Below are 19,512 nucleotides of genomic sequence, written 5' to 3' on the forward strand. Positions count from 1 at the left end.
AGATCTGGTCTCATGTTATGCTCCTTGAGTGTAAGGTTTTGATAATTGTGTAATACTTTGGATTTTAGTGTTTAAGCAATCGAAAAAAACTGTAAAAAGCATTAAAAAATTGTTCTTATTATCTTCCATGATAATGAGGTTACTTTTGGAGGGTTAACACATCCTTGTATTTGTCACTGATTAGCGACAACATTGCCTTTTATCATTTTTGCGTAGTGTTTACACAATGTAAAACAGATATATTACAGGAACACAAAAATACACACCTTTGCAAAATGTCCTGCCATGTTTATTAACACAGCAAACATTATCAAAACACTAAAACTGAAAAGGACAGAAATGTCCCCTAGCAACCCTCAGGGTTCAACCCAGATCATCAAAGCTTGATTTTTGACACAGAGCGTGAAATACAAGTGGATTCTCCCCTGACGTCCTCTTTTTTATGTTTTTTATGTTTGGAATCACTTTGATATTCACACTAATACAGTTTTTCACAATTGTTAACACACGTTTTTCAAAACAATAACGGCTTTTTCAAAACTGCACACAGACAACTGAAAACCTCACACACAAAATGCTAAACCTGACACTCCCTTTGCAAGATGACTCTTTGCCATCAAAATGGAACTCGTGTTTTCATTTGGTACACACAGCCATATTTTCAAATGACACACACATACCATTTATTGAGTACACACAACTAAGCATTTGCTTGCACACTTCCAAGCATTTACAGCACACTGAAGTGCAAAATTGAAAACACAATCATCGAAATGGAACACACCATATGAATGACAATGACTCTGGAGAATTAGCCATTTCTCCTTTTGTAAACTGTCTCAGTGTAGGCCTACTTTTTTCATAGTCAAACATAAAACAGCACACAAATATGCATCAAAAAAGGTTTATTTCGGTACACACAGAGAACAGTACAGTACTGACACAGACAGCATGAGAATGCAAGTTCAACACAGTGGGCTACAGTGAGACACTGTAGAAAAGGAACAATATTGGATTACAGGTACAATACATGCATGTGTCAGTGCTGAATGTTTGGTACTAACAAGCACAAACTCTCGCCGTAGCTCCTTGATGCGTCTATCTATCTAATGTTCTGTTTGAATGGGACCCTGTACACATGTTTCATCCACATGGCATTTCTATGAAGAATACGGTCCAATGTAGAGGAACTGACGGTATGGACGTTTCTAAATGTAGCATGGTCAGCCAGGATCCTAGTTTTTATTTGTCTGAGTGTAATAGCGTTGTTCTCATGAACCATATCTACAATTTCAGTCTCCTGTTTGGCTGTGAAAATGCGTGTTCTTCCTTTACGGTGTGGTTCTCTTTCAGTCCTGCAAAATATAAATACTTGTGAGCACACTGTATTCTATTCTATTCCATTGTTCATCAAACAAAACAGAGGCTGAAGGCACTTTTATGCCGCAGTCCTGATTGCAAATTGCTCAACAGACCTGAATGTTTAGAGATTTGAGTATTTGTGTGTTGTAGGTTGATGCTTTGATATTTTACTTGAGAAGTGTGTGCAACAACTGAACATTGTGTGTAGTGTTTTGACAACAAGGTGATGTGTTATTTACATCAGAGTGTTAAGAAGGAAAGTCAGAGTCTAATGAGATAAGGGAGTGTGAAGTAGTTCCAAATTGGGTCAAGCGATTGGTACATGAAGTGAATTTTTGCTTTTTGTGTGTTAACAACTGAGAAAAACTGTAACACACACACACACACACAAACACACACACACACACACACACACACACACACACACACACACACACACACACACACACACACACACACAAAAAAAAACCAGAAGCAAATTAGTTCACTTGATTGTGCAGGTTTCCTCCCTCCCCCAGTTCCCTGAGAAGCTCAGAGGAAAAAAAACAAAACAGAAACGTAAAACAATGGGTATAGGAAACAGATCTTCAGTCATTTCACGTGAAGTCAAATCAGTGTACGCATTAAACGTTAAAAATAACCCCTTTGCAAAGGGATGGCATTGGTTTTATTTAACAAACAGGAAGAACACACTGTAAACACAAGGACAATTCTCTGACGGGAAGAATCCTCTGAGGCTTTTTTTATTTTTGTGCTTTATCATTAAAACCACAGGCTTCTTTTTTTTACTCATAGTTACCACAGCATCAGTTATTTCTATCCATAATAGCAATAACACAGATTAGACTGTGAATCAGTGCAGCTACCTGCAGTAAGGTCAGAGGTCAGAGCAGTGCTACCTGTCCTCTCTAAGGACACTTCATAGATGTTTGCCAATGTGATAAATGTGTTTATAAGTCACACATTGACAATGCACTTGCTCAGAGGTGTAAGTTGATGTCGCTGAACGTCTCCATTAACATTTTTTTATAACGTAACAAGATGGTATGGACGACAGTACTCATGTGTGACCGGATTTTACAACCTCAACTTCACAGAGACTTCATTGTTTAAATGGAAATTAACTGGAGTACCATTTGCCTTCACATATATACGTCCAGCTTCTTCCTGGAATTTCATTGTTACGATCACATCCTCTGTTTAGAGAAGATCCACTGTTCTGTGAAAATAAATAGTTTAGAGCCTAAAACAGGTTTGAACACCTTTTGTTTTAGGTCAGTCTTTTAAAAAAGTGTATTTTAACTTGCTGTCCTTCATGTGTGTGTGTGTGTGTGTGTGTGTGTGTGTGTTTGTGTGTGTGATGGCTGAGAATCATGGAACTGAAATGAAACAGGTCTCAGCTTTCTGTTAAAAGTCTATTTGCGACAAATAAGGCGCTATTGAAGAACGACTGTGAAAATTACTAAATATTATCTGAATATTTTAAGGAACTTTACAAGAACTTCAATAGTTGTGTGTTGTTGATCCTTTTTCACCCAGAAACTCTGGTCTTTCCAAGATCCCTTGATTACGTCCTCCCTTAAGACTTTTGGTCACCAATTGGAACATTAATGCATCCAGAGTGAATAGTGTCTTATCTGATGCGGCTCTCCCGGTTGTCTTATCTTTCCTGCCCGAAACTCCGGAAGTCCCCTTGTGTCCCAGAGGACCTTTCCCCAGACCACCGTGATGGCCTCCACCAGCTATCCAGTGTACAGTGCATTGTGTCTCTGAAAAACATTACAACATTTAGAACACATTATCTGTTTGATGTTAGGGGAAATAATATTGACGTTAAAATTTGGGGGCTGCTTTGTTTCGCAATAAGGGAAAACACACATTCCTTAAAAGGGTTGATGCCTGTATCCAATCATGTGTGTGTCTTCCATTGACAAAAACTTAACACCACATTATGGAACGTATTTGCTACTTGAACTTACTTCTGAAAAACAGGATGAAATTCTTTCATATTGTTAAATCATATCATTTTACAGCTTTATTGTTTTCCTTATTGCATTCTGTTGTGATTTATATCCCTAACTGCAGGTGACCGGGTTAACCGTTGCATTGGGTGTTGATTCAAAGCAGGACTGAGTGTTATGTAAGAAACGTTGTGTGTCAGGACCTTAAAACCTTGTAATGCTGTTCATCTCTTATCTGTCCGTGCCCACAGAGATACCAGCACATCAAGCCGGCCATTATCTGTTTATTCCACAACACAGTTGCATAATAAAGAGGAGGTCATGTGATAACATTTTGAGGAGTAGTTGGCAAGTTTTGGAAATACCCCTATTTGATTTCTGGCAAAGAGTGAAATGATAAGATTGATGGTGTGGATATTTACGCTGGAACCTGCAGCTTGCTCAGCAGAGAGAAACGGAGATCCAGGAAACCGAGCCCTATGCGAAGCCAATAAAATACACCCATGCCACCAAAGATAACGGCTCGTTTCTCTTTTGTTTAGTTCAGTCTCTGCTGGATGCCAGGCAGCTGGTCCCGATCAATAGTCTGCCACACAGTAGAGCAAAATAATTTAGTTTTCATAAAGATATCTGAAGATAAAAAATTCTGGATCTGATCCATTATCTCCATCCGCACCTCTGATTGAAGGGCTTCTTCCCAGAACCAGGCCAAGATAAACCAATGATATTATCTCAGCTACTTATTGGTGGCAGTTGAAGATCTCTAGTCTTATTTGTTGCCATACCAAAGCTGGCAAAAGAAACTGTATAAACGTATCAATAACAATCCGCTAAATACATACTACATTTGTTATCAAGATTCAGACATAATTCTAAATCAATGAAAATGTCGGATTTGCCCCTAAAATTAATTTGGTTCTTCCCTGACCCATCCTGCATTCTTCCAACAAGTTTCATGTTAATCTGCCAAGTAGTTTTTGTGCAATGCTGCAAACTAACAGATAAAACAGATAAACGCTGACGAAACATAACCTCCTTATTTATCGAAAAACAGAATGGATCAGATTTGTTTGCTTATGAAGTGAATTTGAAAGGAAATGCCAGAAAGCTCCCATCTAAATCTTTGAGATTATCGCGTGCGTCATGCTAGATTCTTACCTCCAGCAAGGAGGATATGTTTTCATTGCTGTTTGTGTATCACCAGGATTACACAAAAACTACTGAACCCATATTCTTGAAAGTTGGTTGGAGGTTGCGGTACACATTGGAATTCGATTAAAGGGAAACTTTCATTCACATTGCGAGAATTTAAGACATTTACAGGAATTTCTCCAGAAATAACGCAGAGATCTTTATGAAGAATAAACAGGCAAAGAAGACTTTGGCGGAGGTGTTGCCATGGCAATGCCAATCTAATGAGGTCCTACGCGTTCTGCAGCTGAGGGAACTGGAGAAGAGCCCCTGCAGCCTGCAGACATGAAAGAAAAGATCTTGTCACTGAAACACGAAATTGCTGTTTGGGGCCTTACCTAAATATTTAAATGAAGGAAGAGGTTGTGTATACTCATTTCAACTCTGCAGGCATGTCAATGCAGGCCACCTCTGTCAAACACCTTCTTTGACATGAGAGTGTCTATCTTCTGAGTGTCTTTTGCAAACGAGTGAAAGATGAGAGACATTGTTTCCTCATGAAACCTTTACCTGCACTGGTTTCTTCACAGAACAGGCCAATACTTGCACCACAGCTCCCTGAGAACTGCACAGTCACTGTGATATGTCTGCACCTGCAAACTCCTGCATGGTTCCTTCACAGTTTCACAGTTTCACATTTTCGCAGTTTCACAGTTTCACATTCATTTTTAATATTCAGTGCACTCATTTGCTTTGATGCTTTTGATGTAAGGTCATTGTGTAACGAGAAAAGCATTAATTAAGCAACATATCATTAGTTGCAACACTCAACAGAAAAATGCACATGTGCAAATTGCCCCAAAAACTAGCCTCTTGAGTTTATACGTACCTATTCCTTGCCTGAGCATAAATTAGAACGAATGCACACTCACATGGACACACATACTGTAGGGAAAAAAGGCCTGGGGCAAGTAGCACACCAGTGATCATGATGCAATATCTTATTGCCTTGCATGCCATGAATTCTCACACATTCAGCAGCCAACTGTAAGCCCCAGTTGTGCACTACAGGCAAGAGAGTTTGGAATTGTCAAACAACGTGATTTTTTCTTTTCCTCTCTCTTTCTAACGTAAACTAATGGAAAATTCCACTCAGCCTCTGGTTGTGTACTTTGACTGACCCTAGTGCCGCCATATCTCTGTCTGAGGATATGTGGCTCTACTTAAACACCAATCAATATATTTGTTCCTTTGTTTGATCTTTGCTCCTCGCAGCTTCGACAAAGAAAACAGAATGCATCACTTGAGCAAACATTTGAGCAGTTGAGGTTTGGGCAGTGACGCAGACGCACGTCCCTCAGCAGCTGATGGCCAACTTTTATCTGCACTTCTTCATTTGCAAGATCAACAGGTTGTCTAACAGGTTCACATGTGGAGTGAATTTCCCACTGGGACATATTGATCATATAGAAGAGTATCTTACTGTATCTTATAAAACCTCATCATGTCTTTGCAGATACATTGATTTGTATGAACTCATGAAACCTATGTGAAGCTTATACAGTGGCACTGCTCAAGTCAATATTTGACTAATTTCAGTTAACGATAAACATCAAGACAGATCAATAAAAAGTCCATGGTTCTGGAATTTAAGGCAGACCTGCAATCAATGGAGATCGTGCCACGATAACCTGCACTCAGCTGGATATATGGATCTTTATTGCATTAAATAAGACTAAATTCTGAAAAACATGTCGGCATGTGCAGCCACTGGGATGACAAATAATCAAACCATATCTACATTTATTTATTTAGTTTAAAAATGCACTATAAATAACACAAATATTTTTTTTAACAGTTTATTTTTTATATATACAACTATATATAATGATAATGAATTTTGCTTTATAAATTAAGTCTATAGTTGTTATTAATATCAGAATTATTAAGAGTAAATGGTTCTTTTTAGGAGATAAACGTTTTGGAAAACTCATTGTTGTTTGTATCATCTCTAATGCAAACGTATTCATTTTAACGCATTAATGCATTCCATTGAGGTTATTTAACTGAATCAATACGAGGACCTTTATGCAGCAATGCAACTTGAGCAAATTCCAGAAAGTGGGAAAAAGTGAAAGTTGTATCAGTTTGGGGCGAATGACAGATTCAGTGGATCTGCACTTTGTAGACGTCAAACCGAGAGAGGGTGTTAGAATAAGTGACACCAAGTTACAGAGAGAGAGAGAGAGAGAGAGAGAGAGAGAGAGAGAGAGAGAGAGAGAGAGAGAGAGAGAGAGAGAGAGAGAGAGAGAGAGAGAGAGAAGAGAGAGAGAGAGAGAAACTCCACACTTTTTGTTGGGCGGATCCTCCACCTCTCCGCTCCACACCCCCCGCTCATCCCTCTCCTCCCCCCGTGTGTCCCCTTTCCTCCCCCATGACCACGGTTCACTACAGGAGCAGCGGTCAGTGGTGCGGCAGCTGCACGTGGTGGAGGAGCAACAGACACACAGGGACAGCAGTAGTACTCGCAGTAGCAGTAGAAGTTGCAGTAGTACTCGCAGGACCAGTTGCAGTAGTACTCGCAGTAGCAGTAGAAGTTGCAGTAGTACTCGCAGTAGTAGTTGCAGTAGTACTCGCAGGACCAGTAGAAGTTGCAGTAGTACTCGCAGGACCAGTTGCAGTAGTACTCGCAGTAGCAGTAGTACTCGCAGTAGTACTCGCAGTAGCAGTAGTAGTCGTGCGCGTTCTCGATGCTGTCACCGTGCACTGTGCCGAACCGTCGCGCTGAGGGACTCGCACTTTTTGAATGCGCGCGCACACAGCCGCTGAGAGAATGAGTACCGCGTAACGCTCCGGTATTGTTGTCTCTCACCCCCTCTTCTTCTTCTTCCTCCTCTCTCTCTCTTCTCTTCCCTCCTCTCCTCTCCTCCTCCTCCTCATCCCGCGCTCTCTCTCCTTCTCTCTCTCTCCTCAGCCGAGTCGTTGCACTTAAAGTATGGTAGATAAAGGCCCCTTGTTGACTTCTGCCATCATTTTTTACCTGTCCATTGGGGCGGCCATTTTTCAAGTCCTGGAGGAGCCCAATTGGAAGCTGGCCACAAGGCACTATAGTTCCCAGAAGGATAAAATACTGGAGGAGTATCCGTGTCTGACCAAAGATGCCTTGGACCGAATACTTGAGGTATGTTCTTCAACTTTACTTTTTTACAACTTTCAACTGTTTTCAACTTTCAACTGTTTTCACACTGTGCTGCACTTTGACTCTTAATTTGAAAGGGAAGGCACGAGGGCTTAATGGTTCTCAGCTGGTTTGTCTCTAACACACACACAGGCACACCTACACACACACACACGAACACACACACACTTGTCTCCTATAGTCTGCCACAGATATGGTCCCTCATGTTATCTCTGGTGCATGAAGCCTGACTGTGTGTCCATAGTTAATGCAGATAATTATTTTATTACCCGGATGATTCAGTCCTCTGTTGTAAATGTGTGTGTGTGTGTGTGTGTGTGTGTGTGTGTGTGTGTGTCTCTCTCTGTGTGTGTTTGTGTGTGTGTGTGGAGCAGTGGTCCTTATAGCCAGATGTGGAGGGCCTGTAACCTGTAGCCCACCCCAGCTGCTGCAGACACAGTACATGGTGTTCCATTGCCCATTTTCTTATCAAAATGGCTTTTCTTTAACTAGTGGTAAATGTGGTGCCATTGACCCCATGGGTTTTACTTTCAACTCTGAATGAGCACACACACCATGTCACCCACTGTGGTTTCACAGGTGTTTGTCCACTTGCCTTAAGACCTCGATAGTTCTCCAGCACAACAAGAGGACAGATTTGTGTGTTTTTCACTCCAGTGCTTCTCAGATTGGGGGCCCATGGCACACAGCCAGGGGATCTGAGAAAAGTTTCCACATTCATCTATTAAAATGATCATGGTTTAAGGGAATCCTGTGTTGACATGGTGAACATATTTTGTACACATGTAAGATGATTCCAAGGCACATACAGGAGTGTCCCCAAAATAAACTCTCCTAAATGGGGTCCAGGACCTCACATACGCATTGTTGAAAGTTTTTGGTACTACTACGTAAAACAATCTGTCCACAACAGTGTTATGGCTCTGTATTAGTTTCAATAAACGTGCCTGAAAACACATGTCACGTGACCTCCCGGGGACACTGAGCAGGAAGGCCTGCAGGTCCCACTGGACACATTGCTCGAATAACAGCTCGTCTCCTACGCATGTACGCTGTTGTATCACTGTTTACATGCAGAATGTAACTTCTGAACAGCTGTTGGTAAAGACAACAGGGTCCCAAAACTTGTAAGTGAAAAGTCATGTTGTGATTTACACTGGACGTCGAGGCCAATGCCGATTTTGTTGTCTTCCGGAAATGGGTCTCGTGATAGGAGCCTGACGAATCAAAGAAGGCTACGTTGTGACCAAAACGACCCAATCAGCAACTTGTCTACGTCATCGCAGTGTCTGCCCGACTTCAATGCCTTTCAAACGGAAACAGGGCCGGCACAGTTTCTAAGTTTCCACGTTTTATTTATTCTAAAACTGAGTGTGGACACCAGACGTAACCCTGGCAGAGTTGATATACATTTTCGAAACCAAACTGTCGTATGGATGAAGCCATATGACTGGAAACATGTCTCAACCTGTTACCCTTCTGTGGGCCCACATCAGTATTGGGGAGTAACTGTTACAACCCCCCCCCCCCCCACCCACCCTCTTTCTCGCTCCCGGGCCCCTTTCTGCTTCCTTCACCCTCTCCTCCTCTGAAAGGGATATGTCCCAGAACCTCCCCCCACTCATGGCACCTCCGTAACAGCCAAATAGCTGCACCGGCCAAAATCTCTCCTGCAGGAATATAATCATAGAGAGATTTGGGAATTTCACCTCCGACAGTTTGCCGTGGCTGCAACAACAGCTGGAAGGCTCGGGGTTGAACTCTGCAGAGGCTCCTCGGCTGCAGCTGAAGTATTTCCCGCCGCGCCGCTCTCCGTGTGACAAAGACCACTTAATACCACGTGTGGGGGTTTTGAGGGCATTGTCAGAAGATGATATTAAATCACTTCTTAACTCTTTCCTCACCCACACAGACAGTTGAGCAATCGTGTTACCACCGTTGCAGATGTGCAGTCTCCCAGTGTTTTTCCCTCTGGAGCAGTTTGCCAAGACACCTGCTACAAAGACTTTTTTTTTTCTGCTGTCAGTATATAAAAACGGAGAAACGTGCCTTTATCGGCCTCATTTGTGTGAGAGGAGTGAGTTCTATTGGCTTTCCACTGTGGAAACTATGCTCAGCTTGTCAACAATTAAAATATATAAGCTGGCTTAACAAGAGCAGGCGACTGCACGGCTGTAAAAGTTAGTCTTCTCTGTTTTTATTAACAAGGAGTTTACTATTAACTATGGGACCCTTGAAGTGGTCACACTTTAAACATTGTATTTTATGGCCCATCAATGTTGGCTCTTGAGAAGGGGTCGTAAAATCTCAGTGGGGGGGTTGCGGAGGTGGGGGGGCTGTAGAACTAATAACACACACTCCCCCACTTGAATGTATGTATGTAAATCTCTATTTCGTTGAAGCTGTGTGAAAGAAGTGTGTATTCAGGTGTAATATGGTTTTTGAGGCGGCAGTTTTTGCTGCTGTTGGACTGAGTGGCTTTATTAAAAAAGGACTGTTTTAGAGTTACCTTCCAGCTGTGCCTTTGGTGGTAGCCTGCTCAATGTATCATTATAATCATTCAGTTGTACGTCAAAGCCACATGTGAGGTCGTGTCACCTGGGTTGGTTGTCCTTTGGGTTTTTTCCAACACCCGTGCTAAATCAATTCTTTTTTGAAAACAACAGTGGATAGCGGCCCTATACAAATAAAATTGAATTGTAAGCAGGGCAACCCTAGATGTCACACACAACATTTTTATTATAACATCTGCAAATCATGAAAATGTAAAGTTGTTGTAATTAAAAGCCCTATATGTATTTAATGTAGACCATATCTGCAGCCAAATGTCCCAATTTTCTTCTAAAGGACAAATGTACTTTTTTACATTTACCAGAATATTAGGGTCAGTCGTCACCTGTCACGAGTCAAACTGTAACCAGTGAAGCACACTTTTCAATTAGCCTTTTTCCTCAGTGCGGCTTTTCTCTACACTTGATGCCTCTTGACTTTTCTGAGGAACATTGTGTTGCTTTGATTTCACTTGCGTGCATGACTCCGTAAGTTGCTCCGGTATTCCCCCTGCACATGACTGGAAGATCACGTTTCTGTGGTCAAATAAGATGCTTGCAAATGCTCTTTATCAACACACTGCTGTCACACGCTCCCAGGGAACAAGGCCTCTGGTCAGAATAGAAAGCGCAGATGAATGAAGTGATGCACTGTTTTGGGGGATAGTTAACTTTGTCATGTGTCAATGTTGCCGTGGCGCTGGTTAGAAATGGTTAGGGTTAGGGTTAGACCTTCTTCCTCTTTTTGAAAATTCGTTAAGGAAGGTGGCAGTGGACGTTAACATCACGAGTTTAGAATTAAAGCTATTAAATAAACAAGACACAAATAACTTTGTTGACCTGGGTGATTAGTTAGATTTTACTCCACAGTGGACTGTGTCTACTTTCAAATGTCACTACACTGTGCAGGAGGTCATAAACCTAGTTAAGCAACAAACTTGCAACAAACCCAACATTTTAGTTTGATTAAATATTGATCAAACTCACCAAAGAATTAGGAGAGTTAACATGTTTGGCATTAATGCTTGTCAGATCTGTTAACCAGATGTGATATAAGGTTTTGCCGTCTTAAGATTTTACAGCTCGTCCATTTATGTCTTCACCAAATTCAGAAAAAGCTGTAAAATGGTCCCAATTTGTCTGTACTTTTACTTAATTAACACCAGCTTCTTGTTAATGTTACTTTGTAAAGACTTGATTGGTTTAGGCTTCGGAATAAACTCTATCTCGGAACCTTTCTAGATTTTCCACAACCCCTCACGCTATGTGGTGGCTCTGTTGATTGTTGCACTGCAGACAGTAACATTTATTTTTATTTTTTGGGGCCATTGTACTCTAACCATCAACCTCCATATCAGAAATCAATATGGGATGATATGGACGAGCTGGAGTGACTTCTTTGTTTAGAAGTCTGTCAATCCTGCTCTTGAGCAGCTGTTGCCTGTTTGCTGGAAGTGGAAAAGTACCTGCACCGCCAGCTGTGCTGATAAGAGTTTGACACTGTGGTTTATCCTCTGGTTATCAGAATGCGGCAGTGCTAACTGCTAAGTCTGCACTTAAGCAATTGTTTCACTTCCATAGAAGTTAGAGGGAGTGTTTCATTAAAGGAGTCTGTGTAGCACAGGCTCTGGTTTAGTCATGGGATTTGTGTTACATGTTGGTTTCAGTTTGCATGTAATTCAACTTCATGTATTTCATAGCATCCATTTTCACATCTTTAGCAATCCTCAGTTTACAACAGTGGCAACATTTTTCTATAGTGGATTTATTTTTCACTGGAAGTGTTTGTTCAATGGATACATTTTTATTTCCACAATTGTTATTTTGTTTCAGAAAATATAAAAATCACAAAGACAAATTAAGAGGTCTTGCTGGAATTTCTGTTTCCACTCTGGCAGCGTCTCTCCCTGTCTCTTCTACTTACTGCAACTTCCAGCTGACAGCTTCACATTTTTAGCAAACTTTGTGTTTTAACTAGAAAGAACATGTAACCTTGTGATCACACTGCTGGTTTGCCACGGGTCTTGAAAGTATGTAGGACTTTCCCTTATGGCGAGCCATTTTCACTTCCAACATATACCTCCCCTTGCAGTCAGCACAGTCTGTTCAGTTGTGCTGTATACTGTTCCCTTTAGCAGTGGCACTATTGTGCAATTGTCAAATGTCAAAAAATACAACCCTTAAAACAATTTGATGCAATACCTTTTTTATAAGGAAAGTTTTCAAAATTCAATAAACTGTTTTATACAATGACGTAATGTAACATACTTGGGGCTGTAACTAAATACGATTTTCATTTTCCATACATTTTTGATCGATCAGTAATGGTGAGATGTCTTGAGTTGTTGGTACAAGGGTCCCAAACACAAATTTATCCCGTTAGTTTTTCCTGTTTTTAATCGTGGTCAACAACTACATTTCTGCCACTGTTTAAAACTGGTGAAGTGTTAACTTCAGTAAAATCTAGGATGCCTCTCTGTCATATATTCTACGGCGTGTAGAAGTGCATCATCAGTGAGCTCAGAAAGTCTTTGTGCCTGTGGTTTCATTTTATTTGGCACAACATCTTCACATATTTCCCCCCCTTCGTTCCATTTGTCATGCTCTGGTTATCCCTCCTGGCACACTGCTACTTCGCTAGAAAAATTAATATCTGCAGAAGTTATCAAAAATGATTGCTGATTTAATTTGTTGTTTTTTCCCTTTTTTAAAATTACAATTTTGCAGAACTAACTTTGACACTAAGCAGAAAATTCAAGACACGTCAAATGGACTTGTTTATTTCTTTTTTTTCGGATATTTTAATTGTCCAACAAACTTGTATTCATGTTGGTAGCTGTGATTTGATGACCAAGTGTCCAGAGGTCAGATTTGTGAAGACGCCAGTGAAACAACTTCCTCATGAGCTGGTTTGTGCTCACTTTTGAACACTTATTGCTCATAAGAAAAATGAATTGCTTCTCCTCCCAGTGTTGTGTAAGCTAAGATCAAGTTAGTTCAATGAATGTTTAACAAATGCATAAGCATGTTAACATTTAACCTCCATAGTCTGCATTTAGATGCAGAGGTCATATTCTCTGCCCTCGCACCTATATTTCCCCTTGCAATTTGTTCCCAGTGCATTCCTATGAATCAGCACTTTGCATGTCTGATAATTCAGCACATTTTATCTGGCAGACAGACTGAACATGTGCAATGAGTCGCCCTCACTGGGCTCAAGTGAAGGTGCAGACTGAACACTCGCAGTTCATAGCTGTGACCCACAAAAGATTAAACGTGTCACTTTCTTTTCCTTTTTTCCACACAGCAAACAAACCTCAAGCTGTTAAAACAGTCATAACTGTGCAAGGGAGTAGGAGGGAGGGGATTCAGATTTCATACTGGCTGCAATGGAGGAATTACTGTATCACAAGGTGTGTTTCCATCCAGCAGTTTTTTATGACCAGCGTCATAAAAACCAGTGAAATGCTGTAAATTTGAAAAAAGATAATATTGCACAAAAAACACACTTGCCAGAGTTGGAAAAGTGGAATGGAAACAGATTCAGCTAATGAATAATGAGGTGCAGGAATAGAGGAGCTTAAATGTCAATCTCAAAAACGTCAGGAATGTGTAGATGAGGGGACTGAAGGTTTCTTGACTTACAACTGGGCTTCAGGGTTTTCCTCTACTTGAGGTTTGATTGACACATCTGGATGGGCCCTCTTCCTCTGTAGTGGAACATTGTCACCTGTGACCTGACTGCTTATCGCAATGAACCAACTAATATTCACATAGCTGTAGTGGTTGGAAATGTGCATACACTTAGTTTTTGCACAGGTCATTGGCAAAGATATGTCTTTCCTGTGTATATTCAATTAGCCCAAAATAGCCAATATAAAAAAATTATAAAATGTTCTTCCTTTACAAATATATGTGTGTGTGTGTGTTTGTGTGTGTGTGTTGCTTTGCCCCAAGCTATATACCCAAGAGTAAACAAGGACTTAAATGTGCAACTTACTGAATCAAGGTCCCATTGTGGCCCCTTTTTAAAAAAATTTTTTTTAAAAGAAAAATATGTTATTGAAAGAATGGTTGATCAATTCCCAGTAGATCAAAAATGTATTTATTTCTCAGCATTCATCCCCTTAGTTTACCCCATGCGTACAGCAATCATTACAGATGCTGTCACAAGAACTGGCAAATGTAAAAACGTCCAGTTATCCACTCGACTGAGGTTTTTGCTCTTTAATTTCCAGTCATGATTTGAACACAAACTTGCTCACCACTACTGTCATCCTAAAGCCCAGTGGAAGAGCTGTGTTGTTAGAGCAGACAAAAGAATGGCCTCCCCTTGTGCCGGTAATTACACTGCAGAACTGTCACAGACCTGTTATTATTAAAAGAGCCAAGCATCCTCTAGTACTTTAGGGCTTATGTGAATTTTGTCAACCCCTGCACATTTCACCCCCACTCCCCTCCTCACTTCTAGCACATTTGAAGAAAGAATAACTTTGGTGTGTGTTTGGGGGGGGGGGTGAACTGTCCCAGCACACATGGCCAAGTGTTTGTAAATACACAAGGGACACTTCAGTTTCTGTTGTGGCCTCTCGAGCACACATTTGGTCAGGAATGATTTAAGTGTTTTCGGCCTCTGCTTGATTTCAGCACTAAAACTTGCTTGTGAGCCGATGAACAGTATGTCATGTTCAAGGTGGTTGGAGACAAATATCTTCTGTGGCTTCAGCACATCATGATACGGATCTTTGTGCCTTTTTGGATGTTTGAAAAGACAAACAAGAGACGTCAATCGTTGAATAACCTGGATCTTTTTAATCCAAAATTCCATCGTGTTTAAGAACTAGCTGTTTAGGGATGTAGCATTTGCCTTCCTGTTTCCATACTAAAGTAAGCATCAGTTGGAACTACCGAGCCCTCGGGTTAAAGGCAACTCTCCGGGGTGCCGTGGCGTTTCGGCTCATCAGCGCCGCACGAGATAGGATCGTACGGCAGGAAGGATGCGGTGCAAGAAATTGAGTTTGCACACGACAAACTTCTTGTCTTCTTTTAGATTAATCAGATTAGACTCTGTTATAACATCCAATTAATGACATGTTTTTCCATCGTTTTACTCAGTTTTCGTGTTTTTTTCTTTTCTTGTCCTCAGGTGGTGTCCGATGCTGCAGGCCAGGGGGTCACTATAACGGGCAGCAAGTTTTTCAACAATTGGAATTGGCCAAATGCTGTCATCTTTGCGGCCACAGTCATCACCACGATCGGTAAGAACTTTTAGAGGTTCGGAGTAATGCATCTAGTTCTGCTCAGAAAAGGGTTAACATTTTGTTTTGACTAATGTTTTCTGAACATTCATGTGAAAATAAGATTTAGCGATTTTGCTGTCAGCATTCGTTTAACAATGTCTTACTTTGATAAACAATATTACACTTGAATGCTGAAGAACCTTCTCCTTAAGCCCTTTTACAATGTTTATGTGCATGAAATTATTGAATTATCTATATATGTCTGTAAAAACCTATTTTTTTTTTAGGATATGGCAACATTGCCCCCAAGACGTCAGCAGGCCGTTTATTTTGCATCATCTATGGGCTGTTCGGTGTGCCACTGTGTCTCACCTGGATCAGTGAGCTGGGAAAGTTCTTCGGTGGCAGAGCCAAGCACTTGGGCCAATACCTGACCAAGAAAGGGTTTTCACTGGTATGTTGATGATGACATTTTTTTATTTCTGGCAAACATATTTGAACCTCTGTTATAAAATGTTGACCTGAAGTAACCGTTTCTCTTTCCTTTTTCCAGAGAAAGGCTCAGTTTACCTGCACAGCCATTTTTATCCTCTGGGGCGTGCTGGTCCATTTAGTGCTTCCACCTTTTGTGTTCATGTCCCAGGAGGGTTGGACATACATTGAAGGCTTGTACTTCTCTTTTGTCACCTTGACTACAATCGGCTTTGGAGACCTAGTAGCAGGTGAGTTGATACATAGAAAACCTGTAGATAAAAGCAGCTTCCTTCTGATGGCCTTGAACATGTCACATTTATTGAATCAGTCATGTCATCACTTTTAAATCATGCACAGATCTCAAGGGAATTATAGTTTATCTCTTTATTGAACCAGTCAGATTTCAAATTACTCAAAACAAATGTCTTCGCTCTACAGGTGTGGAACCAAATAAAGAATACCCAACTCTGTACCGTTACTTTGTGGAGGTGTGGATCTATCTGGGGTTGGCCTGGCTGTCTCTCTTCTTCAACTGGAAAGTGCGGATGGTCGTCGAAGCTCACAAGGCGCTGAAGAAACGCCGTAAGCTGCGCAAGCTCTCTCTAGACGAGCTCCGTCACTACAAAGAGTCTCACAAGGCCGCCCTTCGTCTGCCTCCCACTCCCAACGATGTCAACATCTTCAGCTTTCTGTCCAAGAAGCAGGAAGGCTACAACGACCTGATAAAACAGATCGGCAGCAAGAAAAAGGACAGGATTTCTGGCAGTGCCGTTAACGGCATCGATAAAGCCAAAGACATCAACCGCTCCAAGAGTTGCAATGACGCTCCAATGTTTAACACCATCCTCAGTCTGGACCGTTCGCCTCGACAGAAGAGACGCTACAGCTTCAGTGACCGCGTCACCGTTGCCTTTTCAAAGTCCAAGAACTACCTCCTGGGCTCAGACAACGGTTTGCTGCTAACAGAAGATCAGGTGGAGGGCGACCTGGAGCTGGACCAGGACCGAATGTACGAGAACCAACTTGATAAGGAAGTCGATATTGAGAAGCGAGGAGTGGGAGAATGTGGAACGGGTGGTCGAAGGACATGGGACTCAAAAGAGTACCACCCCCTGACGTTCCAAAATGCAAACATTACTTTTATTGACGAGGAAAATTTCCTCACCAATAACCTGGAGGAGGAGGAGGATGACGATGTCGGCGATGATGATGGGGATTCCAAAGCAAAACTATCGATCACGACATGTGACGAAAACATTGAAATGACTTCCAAGGAGGAGCACAGCTCTGAATCTGAAGGCTCCGTGTTCACCAGTGACGGTTCGGAACACAGCCACTCGTATGAGACTCTTGTAGAGGAATATGCAAAAGAAGAAAATACAGACTCTTAAAACTTAAGTCAACACAACGTACTGTTCATCTGTCGTTGACTAGTTTGGCATTGAAGTATATACATTTTAATGTGAGCCATTTGAATGATATCAGATGTCCCATTGCAACTGCAGGGGGTCTGATAATGACACTGCCAAGATCAGATTTCAAATCGATGATTTCTTGAACATTCACGTCATATTGCCTGATTTTTTTAAGTTGAGCTTCCTGTAAACTCTTGAACAACTGATGTCTAACATCTTCATTACCGAACACGACATGAGTATTAACCATCTGCTCTATTTCTGTGTTTTATACAGTTTGAGAAATGATAGGCTACACATTTTGGTGTAATGTCCAAACCAAGAACTATTGACCACAAGTGCTATTTTTTTTTTTTTTTTTACTCAATGGCTGATAAGGAATTTTATGTGGAAATTTATTTATTTTCCCGTAGTTTCTTAAATACATATTCACCATATTGGTGTTTTTTAATATTTATTAAAATGAAGGACAAAGTAGCTTTTTATTTTAAAGAGAAAAATCGACATGGGTTTATATGTCTCCCATTGCACAATTCCACCAAAAAAGGACGGTTCAATGTCCACTCCATTACAGATTGTCTTAAAACCTGAGCCAAACATTTGTCCTTGAAGTAAATGTTCTAGAATGGTTAATGTGCCAATTCCCCTTTTTTCCCCCTTTCAAATTTACTTGTATTTAGTGAAGTCCTTGATGACTTGTTGTGTCTGTGATTGCTGTTTTTTGACTGTATGGACAGATTTGTGACTGCACTAGAGGTCATCAGTTACGTGAAGGTCACATGTGAGGAAAATTAGAAACTCGTCATTTTATTAAGTTTTATGGTTAAATCTGAACGATTCCACGGGGGAGGTGGTTTAAACTGAGGTTTTTTTTCTTCCAATCTTGTCGACATACTTTGCACCTGCTGATATATGTCAAATCTGTAGCGTCTAGCTTCTTTTACCCACGGTAGTGCACGATGTCATTGCAATGACAATATTACCACTTTCTCTCCCTCTCTCTCAAGCACCCTTTGGTTTCATTGTGTTTGGCGTGTAAACGTTGGCTGGAAGCCCATCGATGGGTGGTCACAAACACAGCTCAGCTCAGGACATGGCCTTGCTACTTGTTTGCCTTCGGGGGGCTCACACTGGCATGTATGACTGAAGTGCCGCCCACGACTGGTTGCCAAGGTTAACTGATCAATGGTCCTTTTACAGACGTTTGTCATAAGACAATGTCAGCAGTATTGGTGCTGTGGATAATTGTATTTCCCTTTTCTGTTTCGGGTGAATGCCTGTACTCTAAACCCACCAAAATCTAACGTCCGTTGCATTTCAGTCTTTTTTTCAGACCCTGCTAACCCACCGCCTTTTACACGTAATAAACTTGCACACAATAACTTTTTAACAGTGTTACTTTGAATAGCAAAATTGGCAGTGAGGCAGTGTCAGACAAGGACACGCCGAATTTTAACCATTTTCCTCATTCATCCCAGATTCAGTTGGAATTTATATTCTAAATATATTCCAATATTTGTAGATTTCTGTAAACACGTGGCACCGCTTTAACTCCTAACTCTGCCTGAAGTCCACTGCATAGCAGAGGACATGCAGTACAATAAAACATCTGTTGAATATACTTTGCAGTGACTCACTGAAGAGGTGTTATCTTTCAAGCTCAGTGTTTTCCTTCGCCTCTCCCTTCTCTTTGTCTGTTTCTATTTTATAATTCTTTATTTTGGTGGTTTCCATTTCCCCCTTCTCATTTTTCACAGTTTTTTCTGGGTGTCTCAGTGCTGCATTGGGATGCAGCCACGGTACTTTATCTGGACTGAAAGCATGTCTCTAGATCATTGACTAAGAACAGGTTAGGCTGGTTTAACCCATTGTCCCTAGTTGTGTTGTTTTCTTGTTAATGTTGCTCCATTGTGCAAAAACTCCACTATAGTTGTGTTTTTTATGACTAAATTATTCATGTTTGTATATTAATTCCAAGCAAAACTATATATTTCATGTAAAATAAACGTTTAATAAAACTTGTTTTTGTGATCATTGCATTATACTAATATAATGAGCATGTAATGCATTAAATTTAGTAGATTTGTCAAAGTGTCTTTCCGAAGCTTTGTAAAGAAACCCTGATGTTATAAACTAGATAAAGATCATGATAACAAAGATATCGCATCTGCTTTTAAGTGT

At 40.9% G+C, this 19,512-nt stretch overlaps 1 protein-coding gene across 1 annotated transcript; it reads left to right on the plus strand.

The window, feature by feature from the left end:
• The first annotated feature begins 6,919 nt into the window (after nt 1-6,919).
• On the plus strand, nt 6,920-19,349 carry kcnk5a (potassium channel, subfamily K, member 5a). Its single transcript, XM_061082451.1, has 5 exons — nt 6,920-7,635; nt 15,349-15,460; nt 15,730-15,896; nt 15,996-16,164; nt 16,355-19,349. Exons 1-5 carry the CDS (start codon nt 7,450-7,452, stop codon nt 17,305-17,307), a joined length of 1,587 nt encoding a protein of 528 aa, XP_060938434.1. The 5' UTR covers nt 6,920-7,449; the 3' UTR covers nt 17,308-19,349.
• Nucleotides 19,350-19,512: the final 163 nt, after the last annotated feature.

Source organism: Limanda limanda, chromosome 12 (genome assembly GCF_963576545.1).
Source record: "Limanda limanda chromosome 12, fLimLim1.1, whole genome shotgun sequence".
NCBI classification, from domain to species: Eukaryota; Metazoa; Chordata; class Actinopteri; order Pleuronectiformes; family Pleuronectidae; genus Limanda; species Limanda limanda.

Bases quoted from the DNA above. Each gene is read 5' to 3' on its own strand.
- kcnk5a (XM_061082451.1), top strand. From the start codon at position 7,450: ATGGTAGATAAAGGCCCCTTGTTGACTTCTGCCATCATTTTTTACCTG. The intron at 7,636-15,348 runs GTATGTTCTTCA...TCTTGTCCTCAG, and splicing joins CCTTGGACCGAATACTTGAG to GTGGTGTCCGATGCTGCAGG. The intron at 15,897-15,995 runs GTATGTTGATGA...TCCTTTTTCCAG, and splicing joins CCAAGAAAGGGTTTTCACTG to AGAAAGGCTCAGTTTACCTG.